Here is a 20866-nt window from a genome sequence, read left to right as displayed (position 1 = left end):
TGGAAGAAGGTGAACAGTCTTTTTGTAAATCTCTTGCTGTGGTAGAACGCTTGAAATGTTAACCGTTGGACTTGTTTGATCAGTTGGCAACATTAAGCCATTGCCTTGTCTTAGAGAAGCTATAGTCAGATTGCACATCGAGGTTGTTCTGAAACCTTTCAGACGGAACAAATAATCATTGACTTCCAACACTAGCATCACTACTAATACCACAAATTCACCAAGATAACTTCGTATTGCAAAGTCATCCCAATCACCCATCAAGAACATCGCTATACTTGGCTGCATCTCATCCTTGGCCCTTATGGGGGAAAAAAAAACAAAAACTCGTCTGGCTAAGCGTCTAAAGTTACACCTGCTTCAATTTGAATAATGACATACCTCTCTACTCTTTCCCTTTCCCTTGTCTCTCTCAGCGATTCCTCCTGCTTGATCTGCACTTGCTTCCTGAAACAAACTTTCAACATATTCCTTAGCCAATTCCTCTCTCTCACTCTCTTCCTTTTCCACTTGCAGCAGCTGCGCTAGTACTTTTCTGTAGAATCTAGCCAATTCCTCACAGTTGGAGCAAAACCTCGTCAGCTCCAGACGAAGTTTATCTCCATCCACCACTTCTCCCTTTTCTCCTCCTTGAGTGGGTGCAGCTGAACCCCTTTCAGTGGGACGGGAATGTTGTTGTCTCTGAGAACCTGCATGGAAATGCGAATTGAACAGTCTGTTGTTTAGCCACAAAAATCCATCAACACCACCCAGTACCTGTACGAAGGCAACTCCACTCCTATGAACAAATTGACTATACTCAAACTGATTCGGTCTACTACTATATCCAACTTGAACTGCAACCCCTCCATATCGACTCGTCGCCTCCTGATCCAACACAAAGCCAAACTTCCTCAGTAGTGCATACTCAAACCATAGATCCGCCAATGTTCCCCTCGGCAATCTCCTCTCATACATCTCTGGTGCTGGAGGCGGTAGTGCAACTTCAATCTGCACCGCAGCTTGAAAAGGGTTGTGCAGCGAAACATCTTTGATCTGACCGATGGGTGCTTCGATTAGACGCAGACCATAGCGTTCCAGGATTCGCGTCCAAGATTGCACTGTGTCTTCGATAAATCGTGCCGTGGTGGAGAGCCAGTGGATTTGGAAATTGAATCCGTTTGCAGGATTGTGAGCCATGTCGTGATGGAGGAAAGCTACTTCCGCTCGATCGGAACGACGACCGGGATCGACGTCGATGATTAGGCTTCGGGAGAGTTGGATTTTCTTCTTCTTTTTAGCGGGCGCCGTGCTGGGGATGGTGGTGGTGGTGGAGGACATGCTGAGCGAGGGTGGGTGAGCGTGGTGCATCGAGGAGTTGCGTGAGTGACCGCCGGTTGAGGATCGGGAGGGTGGAGCTGCAGTTGAGGTAGAGGGAGCGCCTTTCTCCGTGCCAACCTCACCAGAAGCTGAACGTCTACCTTCACCAGAGCTCAACCCTGAGTGCTGACTGCTAGAGTGCTGACTGCTAGAGTGCACAAGTGGCCTCTTTGGTGTCTCTTTCTCCGCGAAGGATCCTCGCCGACTATCGGTGCCCCTAAACCACCCGCCCTTGACGCCCCTCGATCCAGCATACTCACTCCGCAGCCTGTAGAAGTAGTGACCGTCCAAAAAGCCATGCGCCTTATGCACATGCTCAAACAGGCCATCTTCCATCAACCTGATACCCCAATCTACCGCTTCCTCCCTCGACCGCACATCCGTGTACTCTGTACACATCCACGTAACCATATCGGCACCCGTGAACGTGTCCGAGTACAACATCCTATGCCAGATCCTATCATTGATCACCAATCCACCTGACCGCATGTCCTTGACCACAGCTTCGAGTGCACGCCCTGCCAAAGACTTATGTAGACGCTTTTTGGAAGAAGCCGACTGTGCGCGCTGCCTGGCGTTTTCTTCAGCTAGCTGCTTCATGAAGTCCTCATCTTGCAGTGACATGGCTGGGTCGAGCGAGGTGGGCAAGAATCGCTGTACGTGTGTCTGATCACGTTCCTCTTTGCTCCTCACGAATCTTGCACGGTGGAAGAGCTCAGCAAGCTTATCCGTACCGATGAGTCGAATCTCTTCATCGTCCAAGTCCTCACCCGTGGGTGCCTTCATCGGCGGTGGCGACCCTTCCGAAGGCACTAACACGAATCGTGTTCGCCAGTACCTCAGCGACTCGACGAACTTCTCGTCTACATAACCTGCAATCAACGAGTCGAGGTAGGTCCAGTTGTAGCTCGCCGAGTCGGGATAGTTGAATCGCGCTTTGACTGTCTGGTATCCTGGCAAGTGACGTGGCCAGATACAACAATCGTAGTCGATGGGGTCGGTTGAATATTCCGTGTTGCGAACGTACCTCTTCACGTTGATCGCAGAGGTGGACCTGTCGTAGGAGATACGGTGGATCTGGTTGGTTACACTGAGGAAGATTGGATTTCCTGTCGCAAGGTTGCCTGGCTGAAGCAGCTCAGACGGCCATCTCAAAGTGAAGTGCTTCGGATCGACAAGCTTGCGACTCGAGACCGTACGAGCCTGCTTGCTTGCTGGCACGATGAATTGATAACCCTGCGCAAGACGGTGGTATGCCATCTCTCGCAGTACAGCCAGGGCAGGATGTGTCGAGCTCGACTTCTTCAGCAAGAACGAAGATGTCTCTGCCGAGATCGAGGTCGTGTGAGGATGCTCGCTCCACATGGCCACCAGATCGCTCTCCGACGGGAGGTAGAGGGTCGTCAACGGCAGACAAGCAGGCGTAGTCATAGATCGCCACTTGACTGCATGGTGATTCAAGCGCCTTGGGAACAAATGTTGCCATCTCAGTAGCTGCGAGCCATCGTTCCTCAAATTCTTGCTCGGATTGGAGGGATTGACGAGCGTCTGCTTGTCGACTTGTGCTCTCTGAGCATACCTCTGCAGAGCTTCCTCCTCCTCCAGCTGCTGCTCATACGCCTCTTGGTCGCGAAGAACCTTCTCTTCCGCCTCTTGCTCTTGTCTCGTTCTTGGGGTAGATTGTGCAGGAATCTTGATCGGAGCAGGACTGGACGCTTCGTGCACAGAAAGCAGTGAGGCAGTGCGTACTAAGCGACCTGGTGGCTGAGGCTTGCGTGCTGCACTACCACTTTTGCCTGACACACCGGCTTGCTGTCGGAGTTGTGCGCTCAAGACCTCCTGCATACTGCGTGTAGCTGGCGTTGAGAGATCTCCAGAGTATGCGTCGTCTTCAGTCTCGCGATCTGTGCTGTGGGCCTTTGACGGCGTCGAGCCGGTCAGGGTCTTCCACAGCCAGCTGTAGCCTTTAGCCTTGGCCTGAGTGGTTGAGCTTAACGTGCTGACGCTGTCATCCGCTTCATTTCTCTTTGCGCCGTCTTCTTCAAATGTGTTATCGTCAAAAGCATGCGAAGTAGCAGATAGGACAGCATCTGTAGGAGCAACGAGCGCCTTTGCCTTGCCAATCGGCTCCAAAGGCATCAGTCCACGCGCAAAGGTGTTGACAGAGTGAATCGATCCAGGCCGTGATCTGATGTTGGAGCTCGACGAGGTGACGATCTGTGAGACTGGCCTAGTAAGCGGTGGTCGAGAGGTTGTGGGTTCCAGCTTAGTAAAGCGTGCTTTTGAGGGTGATGGTGGGACCGAAGAGTTCTTGTCGGGCTCCTCTTCTCGGAAGGATGTCTCCCTAGCGAGTCGCGAGGCTCTCGTTGTAGGAGCAGCGGGTCTGCTTGCCCCAGCTTTCCCTGGTGAGATGGAGGATGCAGCTGAGTTAGCATTTGTGTGTGGCCCTGTACCATAGCCTGAGCTCGGGTTACGTCGCAGACCGGGCCTGTCGAATGGTTTGTGGATCTCACTTGCTGCCGGGCTGTCGATGGTCGTGGTGCCGCTCACAACGCCCGCTAGCTGCTTCAGAGCTGGAGATTTGATCAACGGAGGAACGTCTCTGAACACATCGTGGTCGAAGCGTTCGCTTGCAATCCTGCGTTGCTGCTTGGGCGAGAGCCCGGCAAGTGCAAGATCCGAGACCTCGCTGTTGCGCGGCTCAGACATGAATCCAGAGCTGGAAGGGCCCATGTAGCGTGGCAGATAGTAGCAAGATGAGACCGAAGATGCCTTGTTGACCGGCTTGAGATCGAGATAGGGTATGGCAATATCAGAGATCTGATTCTCCATGATGCCCATCATCTGAACTTCGTACATTTTGCAACGAGGAACGAAGCGGTCAGCGCGGAAAGGCTTGTCCTGCTGCAGATTGTAGAAGCTGCAGTCGATCCAATGTGGCATTGAGTAGAAGTCTTGCTCCTCTTCGACAGGCTTTTTGGAGTCAAAGTAGAGCGGATCTGGCGGATTTGCGACAGATGCGGCCGAAGTGGCCATGCGTGAGGAAGAGTGCCGCGAGAGCAATGGTGGCTGGCCTGGTCGATGTACTGTCTTACCCGGGCCAGCACCAGCACCAGCACCAGCACCAGTACCAGCACGTCGTTGACGATTGGTGGCGGCAGTCTGGCTCTGCTTGAGCTCGCTCGGATCTGGGTAGTGCGACTTGAAGTGGAACAAAGGTACAGAGTGAAGCGGCATCTTGGTCAAGCAGACCAAGTCGAGACCTGTTCCGTTCTCGATCATACGCTCCGTCGTGAGACGGAGGAGCTTCTTGTCAACGTCAAAGTGACCTGTACCTGCAGTGACAAAGACCATGGAAAGACCGGTGCGATTGAGATCTCGGTCAATGTAGTGTTGGTCGAAGGGGTTGAGGGCAAGGTTGATCGCTTCGAGCAGATTGCCTTGGTAGGAATAGGATAGTCGCCCTGCCATGTGAACACGATCGCGGATGAGATCGGCGTGAAGCTCTTCGTGCGAGGCAGGAGGACCTGAGATGGGCCTTGGGAGCAAGAGAATGTCGTGCTGGAAACGGAAGAACTCCTCCTTGAGGGTTGTCATGACTGCATCCCAATTGCAGTTTGACTCAAGATCCACAACGACCTTGTAATAGTCAATGTAGTACCTCGCTTGGCAGTCCTGTCGTATTGGACCTTGGAGCATATGCAGTTCCGACTGGTCGTAGTGCACTCTTGCAAAGAGGATTACAGTGAGGATATGATTGGTGGGTACTGCCCTCCAACGTCGGAGAAGCTCGGGAATGAAGCCTTGCAGCGCCTTTTCGTAGTAGATCTCTCCATCCTCGTCAAACTGCCACATTTCTCTTGCAAGCTGGATGAAGAGGTTGTACTTGGCTGATTCTGATCGGAAGATGGCTTTGGTGGATGCTGAAACGTAGCCACTGGTGACCTTGCTCTGCTTGATAAAGATACGACCGATGGTGGCTCGAACACTTCCGGCTAGGGTCACCTTCTGACCGCAATAGACGCAGGTATCCTCGAGGTTCTGAAAGACCCTCCACATCTCAGCTCGACCGACATACTGGTCTCGGAAGTAGAGCTCGACATGATCGATGGTGTAGTGCTGCTTAGACACACGGGTGAGGATAGCGTGGGCACGGTTGTAGAAGCCGTAGTTGTTGGCAATGTTCTTGGAAACACTGATTTGAAGCTGAGGTTGGCGAGCGATCAAGTCGGCATCGGCTGTCGCCTGTGCTGCTCGAAAGACGAAGGTAGCCTTGGTGGCAAGGCTGCGAACGCGATCCTTGGGTCCAAAGGGAATGTTGTTGCGAGGCAGCGGCGAGGCTTGGGGTAATGTGAGCTGGAGAAGGTCGGCCTCAGCCATACGAGGAAGCGAAAACTCGGGATTGAGGAGGACCTCATTACGAGACAAGTTTGGCGGGTCATGGGTCCATAATACGATGGGACGTTGGTTGATCTCTGGTCGTTGGTGTTGGGTGGAGGAGGAAGAGGAGTGGCGACGATCACTAGTACTGGTGAAGCGATCGACGCTCAGGCTGGAAGGGTATTGAGGCCTCATATCCAGTGGCATACAACACCTGCTGACTTTGTTGCCCAAGCGACGAGCCTATCAGCCAAGCAAGCTCCTCCTTCTGGACCCGATCATGACGGGGCTGAATGGTAGGTGGCTGTGCTGGTGGAGGAAATCGACTCTCCTGTAGTTCAAGGCAAGTGTGCACTTGAGCGAAGGAAGCCACGACTCGATCCGTGATCCGGTGCCTGCTTTTCGCCCGTGTCGGACAAGCCGAAGGCTGACAGCGTTTGCGTTTGCGTTTGAGTTTGAGTTTGAGTTTGAGTTTGAGTTTGAGTTTGAGTTTGAGTTTGGTGGGTATCACAATGTGACAATGCAAAAGGTAGAGGTGGTTAATGAGCATTGTAGCAAATCTTGAGTTGATCAGTGCGGATCCTTCCGACAAGCAAGCTCCAACTGCAATCCTTCGGGTGACCCGATGCAGAAGAACGCGTCGGGAGGGAACCCGATTAGCCCTTTTTTTTTTTTTTTTCCTTTTTTTTTTCTTTTTTTTTTTTCTTTTCTTTTTTCTTTTTTCATTTTTCTTTTCTTCTTCCTCTCCTTGGCTGTCACGCACCGAAGAGCGTGTTGTTCGAGGCGAATTGATTACAACAACAACAACAACACTTGCTCTCTTGACCATCACACCTGTCACCTTGTCACACTATCACCTAATCACATTATCACCTAATCACATTATCACCTTATCAGCCCCTCGGCTCTCAGCTATGGCGGTGGCTTGCAGTGCGCCCAACTCAGCTCCGACCGCTGGATTCCAACTCTCACGGAAAGGACGACTCTGCTTACCTTGCTGGCTCCAGTATCTCCTCTCACGCATCCTCGCCGCCGGATCTCGTCTGAACTTGTCTACTTCAGTCCCAGAGACTCTCGGCCGGTTGAGAGCGTGGTCTCCAAGCAAAGGAGAGCGCTTCAAGTATGCCTTTCTCCTCCTCATCGCCCTCTTTTCGCTCTTTGTCATGGAATCACCTCCTTTGCCATACAAGCTCATCATCCCAGCTCTCTACGCAACCACTCTCCTATTCCCAGTGTCATCGCAGTTCTTCCTGCCAGCAGCACCCATCTTTGCCTGGCTGATCTTGTTCTATTCGTGCAAATTCATTCCCGCTGCCTGGCGACCACACATCTGGGTATCCGTCTTGCCCACCCTCGAGACCATCTGGTACGGTGCCAACATTAGCGATATCTTGACTCAGTTCGGTCATCCCATCCTTGACCTCCTCGCTTGGTTGCCTTATGGCGTCATTCATTTCGCTGCACCTTTCTTCGTCGCTTCCTTCTTGTTCGTCTTTGCTCCGCCCGGCTCCGTCAAGGTTTTTGCTCAGGCGTTTGGATTTATGATGCTCCTTGGGGTTATGATTCAGATCCTCTTTCCCTGCGCTCCTCCTTGGTATGAGCTGCGAGAGGGTCTTGTGCCAGCCAACTACGCGATGCGTGGCTCACCTGCTGGTCTCGCTCGTATCGACGCCTTGTTCCACTCCCACGGTTACACTTTGACCTTCACGGGAGCTCCTGTTGGTGCGTGTACTGATTAAGCTTCTCTCTCTAGCCCTCTCTCTGCCCACTTACTGACCTGCTACCTTTTTTTCTTTTTTCTTTTTTCTTTTTTTCTTTTTTCTTTTTTCTTTTTTCTTTTTTCTTTTTTCTTTTTTCTTTTTTTTGGCCTCTCCTTTTGGTCACTTTAGTATTCGGAGCCTTCCCTTCTCTTCACGCCGGCAACGCAACGATGAAAGCACTCTTTTGCAGCTACTTCTTCCCTATTGTCGTAAAGATCGGTCGACTGAGGATTGATGCTCGCATCTTTTACTGGACCTATTGCAGCTTCTTGTACTGGTCCACCATGTATCTCATGCATCACTACCTCATCGATCTGGTCGCAGGCGCATGTCTCGCAACCGCATGCTTTTATACCTTCCTCACCGACGAAATGCGCGATGCGATGGAGAAGAACTACCCTTACCGCAACTCAGACGCAGCACCTCCTTCTGCTGCTCCTCCTAGCAATCGTCCCGATCAAGCCTTTGCATCGACAGGCACAGCAGCACAAGGCTCGATAGCTCTCGATACGATGCGCAGCAATGGTGGCGCACCTTATATCACAGCCCAAGGTGGAGTCAATGGTGATGTCGAGTCGCAGAAGAGACCAGAACTTATCTTCTCAATCGACCGAGAGGAAGGAGGAGATATTGCAGGCTCCACCGTGGAAGAGGAGAGGAGGAAGAAAGATGCTGCCGCTTTGCTGGCCAGGACCAAGTCTCCTGTACAAAGGGTCAGGACTCCTGCTGGAAACAAGCGGGATAACGACAATGCATGAACCTCACAATCAGGCTAACCTACGACCAGATAACAATCTAACACAAACAACACGACAAGCAGCCTTGCCCAATCATCACGCTACAGAGCAATGTAACATGGGCTCAAATACCTACAACCTTGCACTTGCACCAAACTCTCTCTGACCTGTCAAAGGTTATGCAACGAGCAGCCAAGTTTACCGCCTCCATCCCGCACCATTCCCCTCCATCCCGCACCATTCCCCACCATTCCCCACCATTCCCCACCATTCCCCACTATTCCGCACTATTCCGCACCATTCCGTGTTGGACAAGGTGATGCTTTCACAATCCCAAAGCTGACTTTGGCCAAGCTTTGCATGTGTGACGGAGCATGTTGTGAATGGAATCTGTAGGCATGACTAATTTGGCGGCGAGGCCGGATTTGTTGTCGCGGTCAAGTCGAGTGTCCTTTTGCTGTGCAAGGTTGAGGATGAGACTGGGAAAGTGCATGCTCAAGGTTGAACCATCGACCAAGATTGATCATGGAAGCAGAAAAAGATCAATTGACAAGAGAACGGCTTGGATACAACAAGAACGTAGAAGCGAGTGGGAAAACGCTTGGTTCGATGATCGACAAAACAATTTGTCGCCTTGATCCAATCCATACTTAGAGGTCGACGTTGCTTGCCCAATCGAAAACATTCGACCTCCAACCGGAACTTGTGCTCTCCTCTCTCTCCTGCTTGTTGGCCTCACGACCCAACTTGTTAGCCTCTTGCTTGGCCTTAGCACCCACCTTGCTCGCATCTGCCTCGAAACCCTGCACACCCTGCCTCACCTGTTGAACAGCATCCCTTCCACCTTGTCTCACCTCGTCGGCACCCTCTCTAAGCATGCCAACGGCTTGGCTGATGCTATCTTCGATGTTCTTGTACTCCTCCATCTTTTCCTTTGCATACCTAAACGGGCCTCCTTTACCAGGCAGCAACTGCTTCGAGTAACTTGCTCCTATCGTCAACTTGAATTCACCTTGAGCGCCTTGCACTCTGAAGCCATGCGCAAGACCGACATCGGTGCGGGGCTGTGCGGCCTTACTTCCGTAGGGCTCGAAAGCATCAGAGTCCGGAGCAAAGATGGCTTTTAGGTAAGCTTTGGTCGAGATGTCCTGTCCATTCTTGATGGCAGTCTTGGAGTAACTGTTGATAACCTTTGCCCGCTGTTGAGCAGCCCAAAGGAAACGATCCTGGTTTTGGAGCCAAGTTTTAATCTGTTCCTCTAACAATTGCTGGAAGACTCTCCTCAGTACAGGACGAACAAAGGGCATCAGGAAAAAGTTCAAGAACCAATGTTTCGTCTGTCGAAGCTTGACCTTAAACGAAGACATGTCCACGCCGACACGTTTAACCTTGTAGAACGATTCCGAGTCTTGTTCGTCTGCGTTTTCGAGTTTGACAACGAAAGAGGTGCCATCGCGTCCACCAAGGTCGAGGTCGAGGAATCCATAGTCTTGCCAACCGATCCAACCGGTTTTCTTGTTAATGTAGTAGGCTACATCCGCCGCTTTCACTCGCAGTCCTTCAATTTCGAGGTAAAGAGAAGCGTCAAAGTTGGATCCGAACGAAGAACGACGTTGGTCGAGCGTGAGATCGTTGCGGTTGATGATGCGAACTCGGTCAGGGACGAAGGAGGCGGTCGAGGCGGTGAGGGAGAGGTCGTCAATGACAACATCGGCTTCGCGCGAGATGAATTCGATACGAGGCAAGGGGATCGATTGGATCTCGTTGATGAGACGAGGAATGAACACTTCCACTGTATCCCTGACCAATCCACCAGCCGAATTACCAAGATCGGCAAAGAGGTTAAAGACACCCTGACCATGCGAGTTCAAGATACGTTGCAAGTCGATAAAGTTGACATCGCTACCCAACTTCTCGATCCTCTGAGCAAGCTCGCGCAACTCAGCATCGTCCTCAAGACCTTGAACAAAGTGGGAAATCTCGTCCAAGCTGTCATCAAAGTCACCTCTCAGCTTCGAGACTTGCTTGTTAGCTTCCTTTCCAGTAGCGTTGAAGAGTTTCTGAGCTCGGTCGTAAAGGTCGGAAGCCATACGGTTGGATCGGTTGGATTGGATGAATCCATCCTCGTTCAAAGCACGGTCGATGAACGATTTGACATCCTCGATAAACTCGCCGAGTTCCTTGCTCTCCTTGGACGTCTCGTTGTCGTAGATTTCCTTGGCGTGCTCGAGGAGACCGCTGACCGATCTTTCGACAGGTTCGAGCGAGCGGCCTGCAAATGTTTCGAGGATTTCCTTGAGCTGTTGGAAAGCTTCACGGAGCTTCTCGTTTGCTTCGGCTTCAGGAGTGTCAATGTCGATATCGGTCTGCTCTTTGGCCTTGGCAGCGACATCCTGGACGATATCGGTCCACTTGTTGGCGATACGGTAGATACCGTTCAGCGCCTCCTTGAAATCAGGGTCGCGCTCGACAGCATCGATGATCTGCTTGACACGTTCGAGGAACTTATCCTTGACATCATCAGGAGTCTGCTCATCAAGCCACTTGGTAGCCTGTTGAACCTGACCGTGCAAGTTGTCCTGGGCCTGCTTAGCACCTCGCTTAGCCTGCCCCTTGGCCTGGTCGAGGTCCTTCTTGTTAGGAGCCCGGATTTCGACGGCATCACCGCGCTTCTTACGCTCCTCATCACTGGGACGAAGCTTGCTCTCAGCGCCACCGGCCTTCTGAGCGGCAGTAGCAGCAGCATCAGCAGTCAAATCACGAAGTAAGAACTGCACATCGGCAAGCAAGTCACGGAAAGCTTTGCTAGTCAACAATAGCGAACCGATCTGCTGCATCTCACCCAAAGCCTTGCGAGAGTCTTCCTTGGCTTGGTTAAGCAATCCATCGGCACCAACAGAGGAAGCGGTGGGGAGTTCAGTCGAGATGCCACCTTGGTCAGTGACCTTAACGGAGGCTTGCGAAGTCTGGTAGATGAATTTTTGGATCTTGTCATCGCCGTTCTTGCTCTCGCCGATGCGTTCGATGCAGGCCAAGATGCCCTTGATGTCTTGAACGACTTTGACACCTTGCTGGCTGAGCTTGGTGGAGCCGGCGACGTTGCGTTCGTCGAGGACAGGGCTGGACATGATTGCCTCGATGAACTGGTTGAGCTGCTTCTGACTGGGTAGCTTGCCGGCTTTGACGGCACCTACCATCTGAGCCATGCGGGCAAGGGTCTGGCGAGAAGGCGCCATCTGACGAGCTTGCTCTCCGAGGTTGTCTGGGTCAACGCCATATTGGCGAGCGGTGGACTTGGCATCACGAGCAGCTTGGGAGCCATACTGCTGGACACGCTCGCGAGCCTGTTTGGCGTGGGTGGGTAAAAGAGGTTCGCGTTCGGACGACATTGTGACGAGACTTGGCTAGGGGGGGGGGGGGGGGGGGCAGGAGAGAATGCAGTGCTACTGAATCTGGGGTTTACGTGAAGAAAGCTGAACGGTTGCAAGGGAGGGATGCGTTGATACTGGAGCTGATTATGGTGTCGTGTGCGGCTGGCTTGGCTTGGGGGAATCACGTCCGACGGTAGAACAGCGAGGGGAGGCAGGCGACAACGTAGACAGTGCCGACCGACTGGAGCCTTGTATATGTACTCCGGAGCAGCTCATCGGCCAAGCATGCGACGTCTGGGTCTCAGACGAAAAGACAAAAAGGGCTCGTCATGGACTCGGACAGACACCAATCTGAAGGCTGAGGACCGAAATGCGGGACACAGTCAGAAAAGCGCAGACACAAAGCTGAACATCTGAGTGACGCCATAACACGGCACTGCAGGCCAACTGCGATGAACAAGGGTTCTCTTTTGTGCGGAGTCAAGCGTTCGTCTTGGCCTCGATGTTCAGAGCAAGAAGCCGAGGAGGAGCAACTTTGTCGGCCACTGGAAATGCAGACCTGTCGTCATCGAACGCCGGGAAAGCCAACCAGACCGACCAAAAGGGTTCTGCACAAGGCAAAAAGGGAAGCTCGCTTGCAAAGGAAAGTCTGCTGTCCTACCGAACAACTCAAGCATCTATCGGAGTCAGCACAAGAAAAAGCATGGGAAAGATCAGCTATTTTGGGCACCTCTAAAACGGGTCGGTTCGCATCTCGATGACGACGTTGTACCTCTGCTCGTTAGCCGTCGCCAGGCACGATCCACATCGGTCTCACTTTTCTCTCTTCTCGCTTGCGAAAGAGCCTTGAACCCCACACCAGACCCCGAATCCGCTCTCTAAGCAGGCATACTCCATGCTCTCCTCCTTTTGCGACTTTTGCGATCTTTGAATCTTGCACAGTTGAAGCGTTGCAAGAGCTGTGCAAGGGTTACACGAGCAAAGCAGAAGCAAATCCAACCCGGCTATCCGGCTATCCGGCTGTACTGTACCGGACCCACCAAGCAAATGAGAATGATCATGCAATTACAAATGCTGACACATCCAAGCAGCAGCTTCGATAGGTGCTGTTACTCAGCTCCTTTTAGGCGGGACAAGGGATGAGTGAGCATCGATCTGGAGCGATGCGCGCAGTTAAATCTTTAAAAGTAAAGACATTTTGGGTCCCGATAGCTGGCGATCGGGGATAGTCTTAGTACGATGTCACTACTCCCTTAAGGCAGAAACATATACTCAAATTGACTGAATCAATGTGGCGAGAGCCTAGTGCTCTCTGTGAGATATATATACAGTACACATGTAAACTGTCCCAAGATTTTACATGTCACCATACATCACTCTAATGCTCAATAGCTATAAGTTGTATTGCCACACTGTCTGATATCATCTGAAAGTGCTGCTTCTTCTCTCCAAGACTGTGGAATTGATATTGACATTGACTAAAAAAATTGTGCTATGAAGAAGAGCCGATTTTTTTTTTTATTGTGGGACAGTTTATGGAGCACTCCTTGAGAACACCTTAGTACTTTGTATTCCCTCCTTTGGCCTTCAGAACCACCTTGATGTGGTCTGGCATGCTCTCTATTAGTATCCTACATGTCTCTGGAGTGATTGCTTTCCATTCAGCTTCACATCTCTTGAGCAGTTCATCCCTGGACTTTGCAATTGTACTATACTGTGAAAGTTGCATTTTGAGATGGTGCCAGAGGTGTTCAATTGGGTTCAAGTCTGGTGACTGCCCTGGCCATTGCATAACCTTAATGTTATTGCCTTCCAACCACATTTTTGTCTTCTTTGACATGTGTTTTGGGTCATTGTCTTGCTGAAATGTGATGTTGGTGTATGCATGCTGAAGCCACAAATCCTGAGATTGTTTTCAAAAGCTTGTCATTCAGGATATCAATGTATTGGTCTGAATTCATTGATCCCAGCACCAAGTGTATACCTCCAACCCCTTCCCACATCATACAGCCCCAGATCATGATGGAGCCACTGCCAAACTTGACTGTTGGCCTGACAAGCTTGCTGTTGAAGCTGGCATTCTTAATCCAACAGAACTGCTTCCCATCCAGTCCAAAGAAGTTGATCTTTGTCTTGTTGGACCATACCACATTCTTCCAATCCTCAACAGTCATGTCCTTGTGCTCATTTGCAAATTTGAGATGCACTTTGTAATGCCTCTTGAGTAGCTTTGGTTTATTCACTAACCTTTGTGCTTTGTAATGACAGTAATGAAGTGCTTTTCTTACTGTCATTGGGCATGCTTTGATGTGAAATGTCTCCTGCAGTGCATGACATGCTTTTCTGACCATGGAGGTTGAATTGAGCTTGAAATAGTGGTCCAGGAAGTGAACATGATGAGGCTGGAGTTTTCTCAGCCAGACCCCCTTTGACTTTGGAGCATTGGTGGAGGCACTTTTGCTGATGCAAGACACCATAGACTTGCTCAGACCAAGTTTCTCAGCAACTGAACAGGTAGATTCTCCATTTTGGAGGTGAAAGAGTGCTGATCAGTGCTTCTTGGGAGTGGTTTTTGTCATGATGGTATAGATATGATGGTGTCAGACTGGAAGTGCTGCCAGATCACTCACAGTCATCTGATTGAGCTGAAACATTCCATGTCACTACTTTCAATGTGTATGAAGGTGTCCACCAAGTTACATTACAAGTTTTATTGTAGTCAAAAGCCCACAAGGTCAGGAATGGAGTGGTGTTGCTATTTGGGAGCATGCTCCATAAACTGTCCCACAATAAAAAAAAAAATTTAAATTTTGGCTCTTCTTCATAGCACAATTTTTTTAGTCAATGTCAATATCAATTCCACAGTCTTGGAGAGAAGAAGCAGTACTTTCAGATGATATCAGACAGTGTGGCAATACAACTTATAGCTATTGAGCATTAGAGTGATGTATGGTGACATGTAAAATCTTGGGACAGTTTATGTGCATACTGTATATCAAGCTGGGAGTGCCAGGCTCTCACCATGTTCACTTGGTCAATTGAGTATATTTGTTTCTGTCTAAAACTAGCAGTGACATCGTACTTAGACCCTAACCCGATCGCCAGTTATCGGGACTAAACTCCATCAGCCGAATGTAGGTGCATCCTATTTAATGACCAAGTATGACAACAAGCCGGGTCCAAGTTGTACCCGATTCTTGGTAAGATCGGCTTTGTCGGATCTCTGATGAGAACGACTCTGCCCGATCCCTCCCGTATCGTCTCATTGCAGCTTACATCATCATATTGGATTGTTACTTTCAGCACTCTCTTGTAGATTCTGTCGCTTCAGCGCTCACAGCAGGCATGGTTCAAGGGAAGAGCTTTTACTACTTGACATTCTTGAGCACAAGCGAGCCTTGGCATCACGAAACAAACAGATCAGTCAATTCAGACAAGGTTAGGAAACTGCAAAAAGAGCATTTCATTGAGAAAGAAAGCGGGATCATCGTGGTACAGGAGGTCCTAATCTACGTCAGAAACGGGAAGAAATTGTCAAAAGAAGTCGTGCGATCCATGTGAAAACAAAGGCAAGTCTTATGGATCATTACAAGCATGAAGCGCATCTATTTATGATACATTTATGCGCTAAATCATCAAGGGGGAGGAGTGTGCTCGTCCGAGTTGGCACCTTCAGAAGTAGGCGTCCCAAGGTTGGCGTGGTCGCCGCTCTTGCGGCCACCAAGGCTCTTCTCGATGTCATTGTTGTCGGAAACAATGTCGAGGTCCTCATTGATGAGGTGACCCTGCTTGTCATAGCGGCGGGGGGTGATCTTCTCCTTTCTGACAACGTCATAGGGATTGATCTTGCTGGAGTGAGCAAAGATGGCCGACATCTCCTCAAGCGAGCGGCCGGCTGTCTCTGGGAAGATGAAGAAGGTGGTCAGCAGGATTGCAAAGTTGAGTACGGCAAAAACGACATAGGTGCGAAAGCCGATCGATTCAAACATTATCGGCGTCACCATCACCACAAGGAAATTAAAGATCCAGTTGGCTGACGTCGAGATACCGTTGGCCTGGGCCCTGATCGCGAGTGGAGTGATCTCGGCGGGGTACAACCAGGTCATTCCAAGCCAACCCCAGGCGAAAGAGGTGTTGAAGAGGAAGTAAAAGACGACCGAGACGACGGCGGGAGCGGTACTTGCGTTCTTGATCGAGGCAACGTCCATGATGGCGAGGACAATCATGCAGATGCACTGACCGGCAGCACCACCAAGCATGAGAGGACGACGACCCATCTTCTCAATGAAAAAGACGGCGGCCCAGGAGGCAATAAAGTACTCGGTACCGTTGGCAGCGGCGAGGATACGAGAGTTGATGTCCGAGAAGCCGAGGTTCTCCTGAAGAGTCTTGCCAATGTAGTAGGTGATGAGGTTGATACCGGAGATCTGCTGGAACATCTGCGAGACGAAACCGAGGAGGGTACGGTGCAAGTTACGCTCGGGGCCGTTGGTGAAGAGGTCGGAGATCCTGGTGGTCTTGGCAGCGACGAGAGAAGCCTCAATCTCGCGGAGCTTCTTGCCGACAAAGGGGTCGTCAAGGGGCACATTGTCGAGGGCGGCAACAACGTTTCGAGCGTCATCGACACGGCCTTTGAGCATGAGCCAGCGTGGGGATTCGGGAAGGTAGATGGTGACAAAAGTGGGGAGGATGAGGAACATCTGGAGTACGATAGGCACTCGCCAAGCAGCCGAGCTAGGGTCGAGAAAGAAGCATCCAAGGTCGATCCAGTAGGCCATGGCGATACCGCCAGTAATCATGGCACCTTCTACCATGATAAGCATACCTCGCTTGTGGGGAGGCGAGCATTCACTCTGCCAGACAGGGATGGTGGCTGTGTGCATACCATTGCCGATGCCAAGAACAACACGGAAAACGAAAAGCTGAGCCAAGCTGTAGGAAGCAGTGCACCCAATAGTACCGATCGCCATGATGATGGAACCGATCCAGATGTTGGCCCTACGACCGAGCAAGTTACCAAGGTAAAGCATCGAGATGGCACCGAGAAAACAACCAAGCTCGTAAACACCGGTAACGAGACCTTGCAAGGTGGCGGCATTAGAAGTGGCGTCTGCGCCTTGGGTTGTGTCAATCTCAGGGAACTGAGCGACCCAGGATGGCAAAGTATAGAGCGAACCAAGTACACCCTGATCATAACCGAAGAGGAGGAAACCGGCCGAGGCGGCAAAGCCAATAGCCCAGTTCAACTTGATACCCCTGAGACCGATAAAGGTGGGGACCATATCGGTCTCAGGCCTTGCTTCTTTCAAGCCCTTCAAACCCATGGCTGTGCGATGCAAGTAATGTGGCTGTCAAGTATGAGGATGGCAGGACAAGTTGCAAGCAAGAGAATGGGAGAGAGGCGAGTAGGATAAGACTCGAAGAAAGCGAGGATGGAGCGCGGATGCTCGAAGTTCTGGTGGCGGAATGCGTGGTAAGGAGGGTGGTAGGGAAGGGAGAAAACAGCGCCAACAGTGGTTTATAAATCTCCAGAGAAAGGGGGCTCTGAGCAGGCAGGTGACGAGGAAAGCAAGATGGACCGGCAAAGAGGAAGGATGAGGCTTGTGAGCCACAAATGAAGCCAACGGCGGCGGGGGCCGAAAAAAACAAAAAGGGGCACAAAGGGAGAGGATTGCACTGTGCTCCGCTCATGAAGCGAGGCGGCTTTGTGCTGTTCTCAACTCAGTTGGCGGGGTTGAGGGACAGGCAGCAGACGAGACCCTGTAAGAACAGGGTGCCAAATCAACGCGAGACGACGGCCAAGAGGGAAGAGAGGACAACAGTGACGACTCTGGACAAGTGACGGCTCTGGACAAGTGAGCATGTCAAACGATACTGCGACTGAAGATGCAAGGGCACTTTAGCCGAATGAGGGGAACAGAAGAGAGAGACAGAGAGACAGAGAGCGAGGGCAAAAGCGGAGGAAGAGAGGGGCCATCAACACGAGAGCAGTAACCGAGTCGCGCCGCGATCAAGTCGCATGTCAGATAGAAGCACAATGGTCACACCCCTTGTCCAGCCGACCCTCGGACCCACACTTTGTCTCTTTCTTCCGGGGAGCGTGTGACGGCCAAAAGTCGATCAACGCCTTCCTGCGCTGTCTTAGCTCACCGACTTGCGGGCCCACCGCATTCTAAGTGTCACACTTCAACCCCGCCAATTCAAGCGTTTTGTTAATCAAAATCAAAATCAAAATCAAAATCAAAATCAAAATTAAAATCATACTTTTATTATTTTTAAAAAAGGAAAAAAGAAAAGAAAAAGAAAAAGAAAAAAAAAAACCCCCCCCCCCAAGAACAAAGAGCAAGCGCTGCACTTTGTGGGCGACTGGCGGCAAGAGAATCGGTCCGCAGAACGACGGCTTGATCGGACTTTGAAATCGGACAATTTCAAGGTGAAATGACATGGTCAAATTGATTTCTTTCAAATCCTCCGCAGTTCCCCTCCGCTCTTCTGGCTTCTCACGACCTCGACGATGGTCGACGCATCAAGCCCGCTTCAACGGTGCCGCCTTGGCATAGTCGCCTCTCTTTTCCCGGCTCTTGAGCACAACATTGCTCCGACTTCTCTTGGCTCTCCTCTCGGCTGTCAAGAGGCTCGGCCGGACTGATTGCGATCAACCATCGGAAGCGTCGACGGCGTCAGCATGCAATACCCAAACCGAGGCTCAGCATCAGTCTATCCATACAACCAAGTCGGAGACAGGATTCGGTAGCTTCCCCGCGAAATCCCACTTCTTGCCACGCTCACCGCCCTTGCACCGTGGGAGACTAGCAAGGCTCGATAGCGTGTCCTACACGATCTATTCGCTTACCTTGACAGCACTAGCTTCTATCAAACGCTTGGCAATCAGCTCTACCACAGCCCAGCTCGAATATCGGGCAAGGTTGCGAGTCAGTGCGACCTTGGGACACTATACGCTTAGTTAAGGCTTGCCCTATCACACTTCCGAGCCGCCAACCCTTCATGTGTGTATCCGGTAGGGTTTTTCTTTGTCAGCCCGCGACCGAATTCGCCCAAGGCTCAACTCCAAGCGCAACCGAAATCTGGCGTATTTTCGACTCTCACCCACCTCCCATCTAGGCATTGTGCGGAGAGAATGCGGGGAAAAAAGTGCTCTTCTTCTTTCCAATTGTCTCTCTGTGAAACCTGTTTCTCAGCCTCTCTACCTCGCATCGACACTCGCGTAATACCACGATGCTTGCCCCGTCAAAGAAGCAGCAAGCCGTACAGAGCAATGCTCCGGGTAATCAGGGACGTGCCGGCGGGGCACAATCGAGCTCTTGGTGAACAGCTCGCCATCTGAACCCAACTTTTGGTGGTACTGTACAGTACCCCTGTACTTGCTGCCGATGGTCTTGGACTGAGCCACAAGATCTTCTTTCGAATCGCTTGTGCGTTCTGCACAGCATGGCGCGCACCCGAGACCTTGTTTTTTTTTTTTTTGTTTTTTTTTTTGTTTTTCTTTTGTTTTTGTTTTTCTTTTTTTTTTTTTTTTTTTCTCCTGACAACAGAAACCAATGAGTTTGAATGCCAGATGAGGATGAGAAGCATGAACAAGCTGCAGAACAGACTCGCTAAGCTAGCTGAACCTGAATCCACTGCCGATATGCTTGCAGCAAGAGGCTTCACAAAAGCACCCTCGAATTTTTTGGTATTTTCTTCCTTCGGGACAGAGTGGAGCCACAGTCTACCATTCGTGGAGAACAATACTGGCTTTGAATCGTCTCGGCGCATTTGAGATGATTCTACCGCGGCTGTCTCTTGATGCATCTCGTAAACAATACGCGGATGGTAATCACGTGACAAAAATCACGTGATGTGATCCATGGTCAGAGATTCTGCCAAGTCATCGTGCAGCTGCAGAACGCTTCTCTCCAATTGCCACCATCCTCGCAGCTGCTCGCTTAGCAGAATCTCACTGTCTCTTCAAGTGTTTCTTATAGGTTCCTCCACACCCCCAGTGCCCCTCGGCTAAAGCCTTCATGATGGCATTGAATGTTCAAGGGGTCTCGCCAAGGGATCTCTTCCTCGAAGCACCTCAGGAGCCGCTCCAACCTGAGATGCAGCTGCCACAGGCACTGGCCCCTCAACCATCCAAATGCGTCTGCACTCGCTGCCACAAGAACCTTCCCATCAGTCAGTTCCTCTCTCGGAGCCAGCCCAACACCATCACCCTGTCCTGCACCACCTGCAGGGCCCATCACACAGCTAGCTACAATGCACGAGACCAGCACATTTGCATGACCCAGGCCACCTGAGCCACCTCGTTCGTGTCCTCCGTTGCAACAGCCTCTGTCACTCCTGGCTCCCCCACAGGGCCAGCATGCATCTCGGCCCCAGATCCCACCCCCGACCCAGGGCTCGACACCAACTTTGTCATGACAACGTCACTGCTCGAAGTGCAGCTGCAAGGGGTCACTAACGCCATCACCTCTTCAGTCATGGGTCCCCTGCGCAGCCTCGAGCGCCAGGTCGCCTCGTTAGCAGCAGCAGTGGCAAGCAGACTGCCACCTGCCCTGACTGCCACCCCCATTCTGACTCCTGCAGCACCACACCTCCCCTCCCCTGCCATCAGCTTCAATGTTGCCCACCAACACTCTGCCAGCACCTAACAACCCTGGTGAGTCATCTGTTCGTCGCCTCTTCCCTTGGATTCCCACTGAGACCATCAATGCAGTCTACAAGGACCTCCTGTGGCCCAGCAACCTGAGCAAGCTGCACAACATGACTGCAGCCATGCCCAGTGGGGAGAAGGTGACCCTCTCCTTGGGCACATACAAGCTCGCCCTCACTCTCCCTGCCCCAATGCCCTCCACAAAGACCTTCCTCAAGGCCATTCCCAACTTGGTCTCCTTCTGCCAAGCCTGGATTGTCTACACAGCTCTGTGTGCTGTGGCCTCACCTGACTGCATGCTAGGCCCCACCCTGGCTGGGTTCCTGGTGCATGTTGCTGAATTGGACCAACACTTTGACTGGACCTACATTGCCAACTACATCCTGACAGTTTGTGAGAAGAGATTTGGCCATGCTGACATGGACACCTGGTCCCGCCACAACAGGGAGGCATTCCAGGACAAACTCTCAATTGCACCCACCAAAACCCCCAAGACCACAGCTGCTCCCACAGAGCCAAAGAGGGTGGGCACCAACAACATGGTGTGCCTTTGCTGGAACAACAGCACCTGCACCAGCAACTGTGGCTGGTCCCACACCTGTC

The 20866-nt window shown here is 51.4% G+C and overlaps 4 protein-coding genes across 4 annotated transcripts; 1 reads left to right on the top strand and 3 right to left on the bottom strand.

The window, feature by feature from the left end:
• Nucleotides 1-360: 360 nt before the first annotated feature.
• Nucleotides 361-5934, bottom strand: UHO2_02834 (uncharacterized protein; the record flags this gene model as incomplete). Its single annotated transcript, XM_041555622.1, has 1 exon — nt 361-5934. The coding sequence occupies one exon, from the start codon at nt 5932-5934 to the stop codon at nt 361-363; it is 5574 nt and encodes a 1857-aa protein (XP_041411556.1).
• A 719-nt stretch (nt 5935-6653) lies between these two features.
• On the top strand, nt 6654-8257 carry UHO2_02833 (uncharacterized protein; the record flags this gene model as incomplete). The annotated part of the gene is made up of 2 exons (XM_041555621.1): nt 6654-7461; nt 7629-8257. The coding sequence occupies 2 exons, from the start codon at nt 6654-6656 to the stop codon at nt 8255-8257; spliced, it is 1437 nt and encodes a 478-aa protein (XP_041411555.1).
• Nucleotides 8258-8886: 629 nt separating this feature from the next.
• Nucleotides 8887-11625, bottom strand: UHO2_02832 (uncharacterized protein; the record flags this gene model as incomplete). The annotated part of the gene is made up of 1 exon (XM_041555620.1): nt 8887-11625. The coding sequence occupies one exon, from the start codon at nt 11623-11625 to the stop codon at nt 8887-8889; it is 2739 nt and encodes a 912-aa protein (XP_041411554.1).
• Nucleotides 11626-15242: 3617 nt separating this feature from the next.
• Nucleotides 15243-16931, bottom strand: UHO2_02831 (putative sugar transporter; the record flags this gene model as incomplete). The annotated part of the gene is made up of 1 exon (XM_041555619.1): nt 15243-16931. The coding sequence occupies one exon, from the start codon at nt 16929-16931 to the stop codon at nt 15243-15245; it is 1689 nt and encodes a 562-aa protein (XP_041411553.1).
• Nucleotides 16932-20866: the final 3935 nt, after the last annotated feature.

Source organism: Ustilago hordei, assembly GCF_900519145.1.
Source record: "Ustilago hordei strain Uho2 genome assembly, contig: UHO2_contig_04, whole genome shotgun sequence".
NCBI classification, from domain to species: domain Eukaryota; kingdom Fungi; phylum Basidiomycota; class Ustilaginomycetes; order Ustilaginales; family Ustilaginaceae; genus Ustilago; species Ustilago hordei.
Note: the sequence above shows the minus strand (reverse complement) of the source record. Positions and strands in the feature narration are given on the sequence as shown.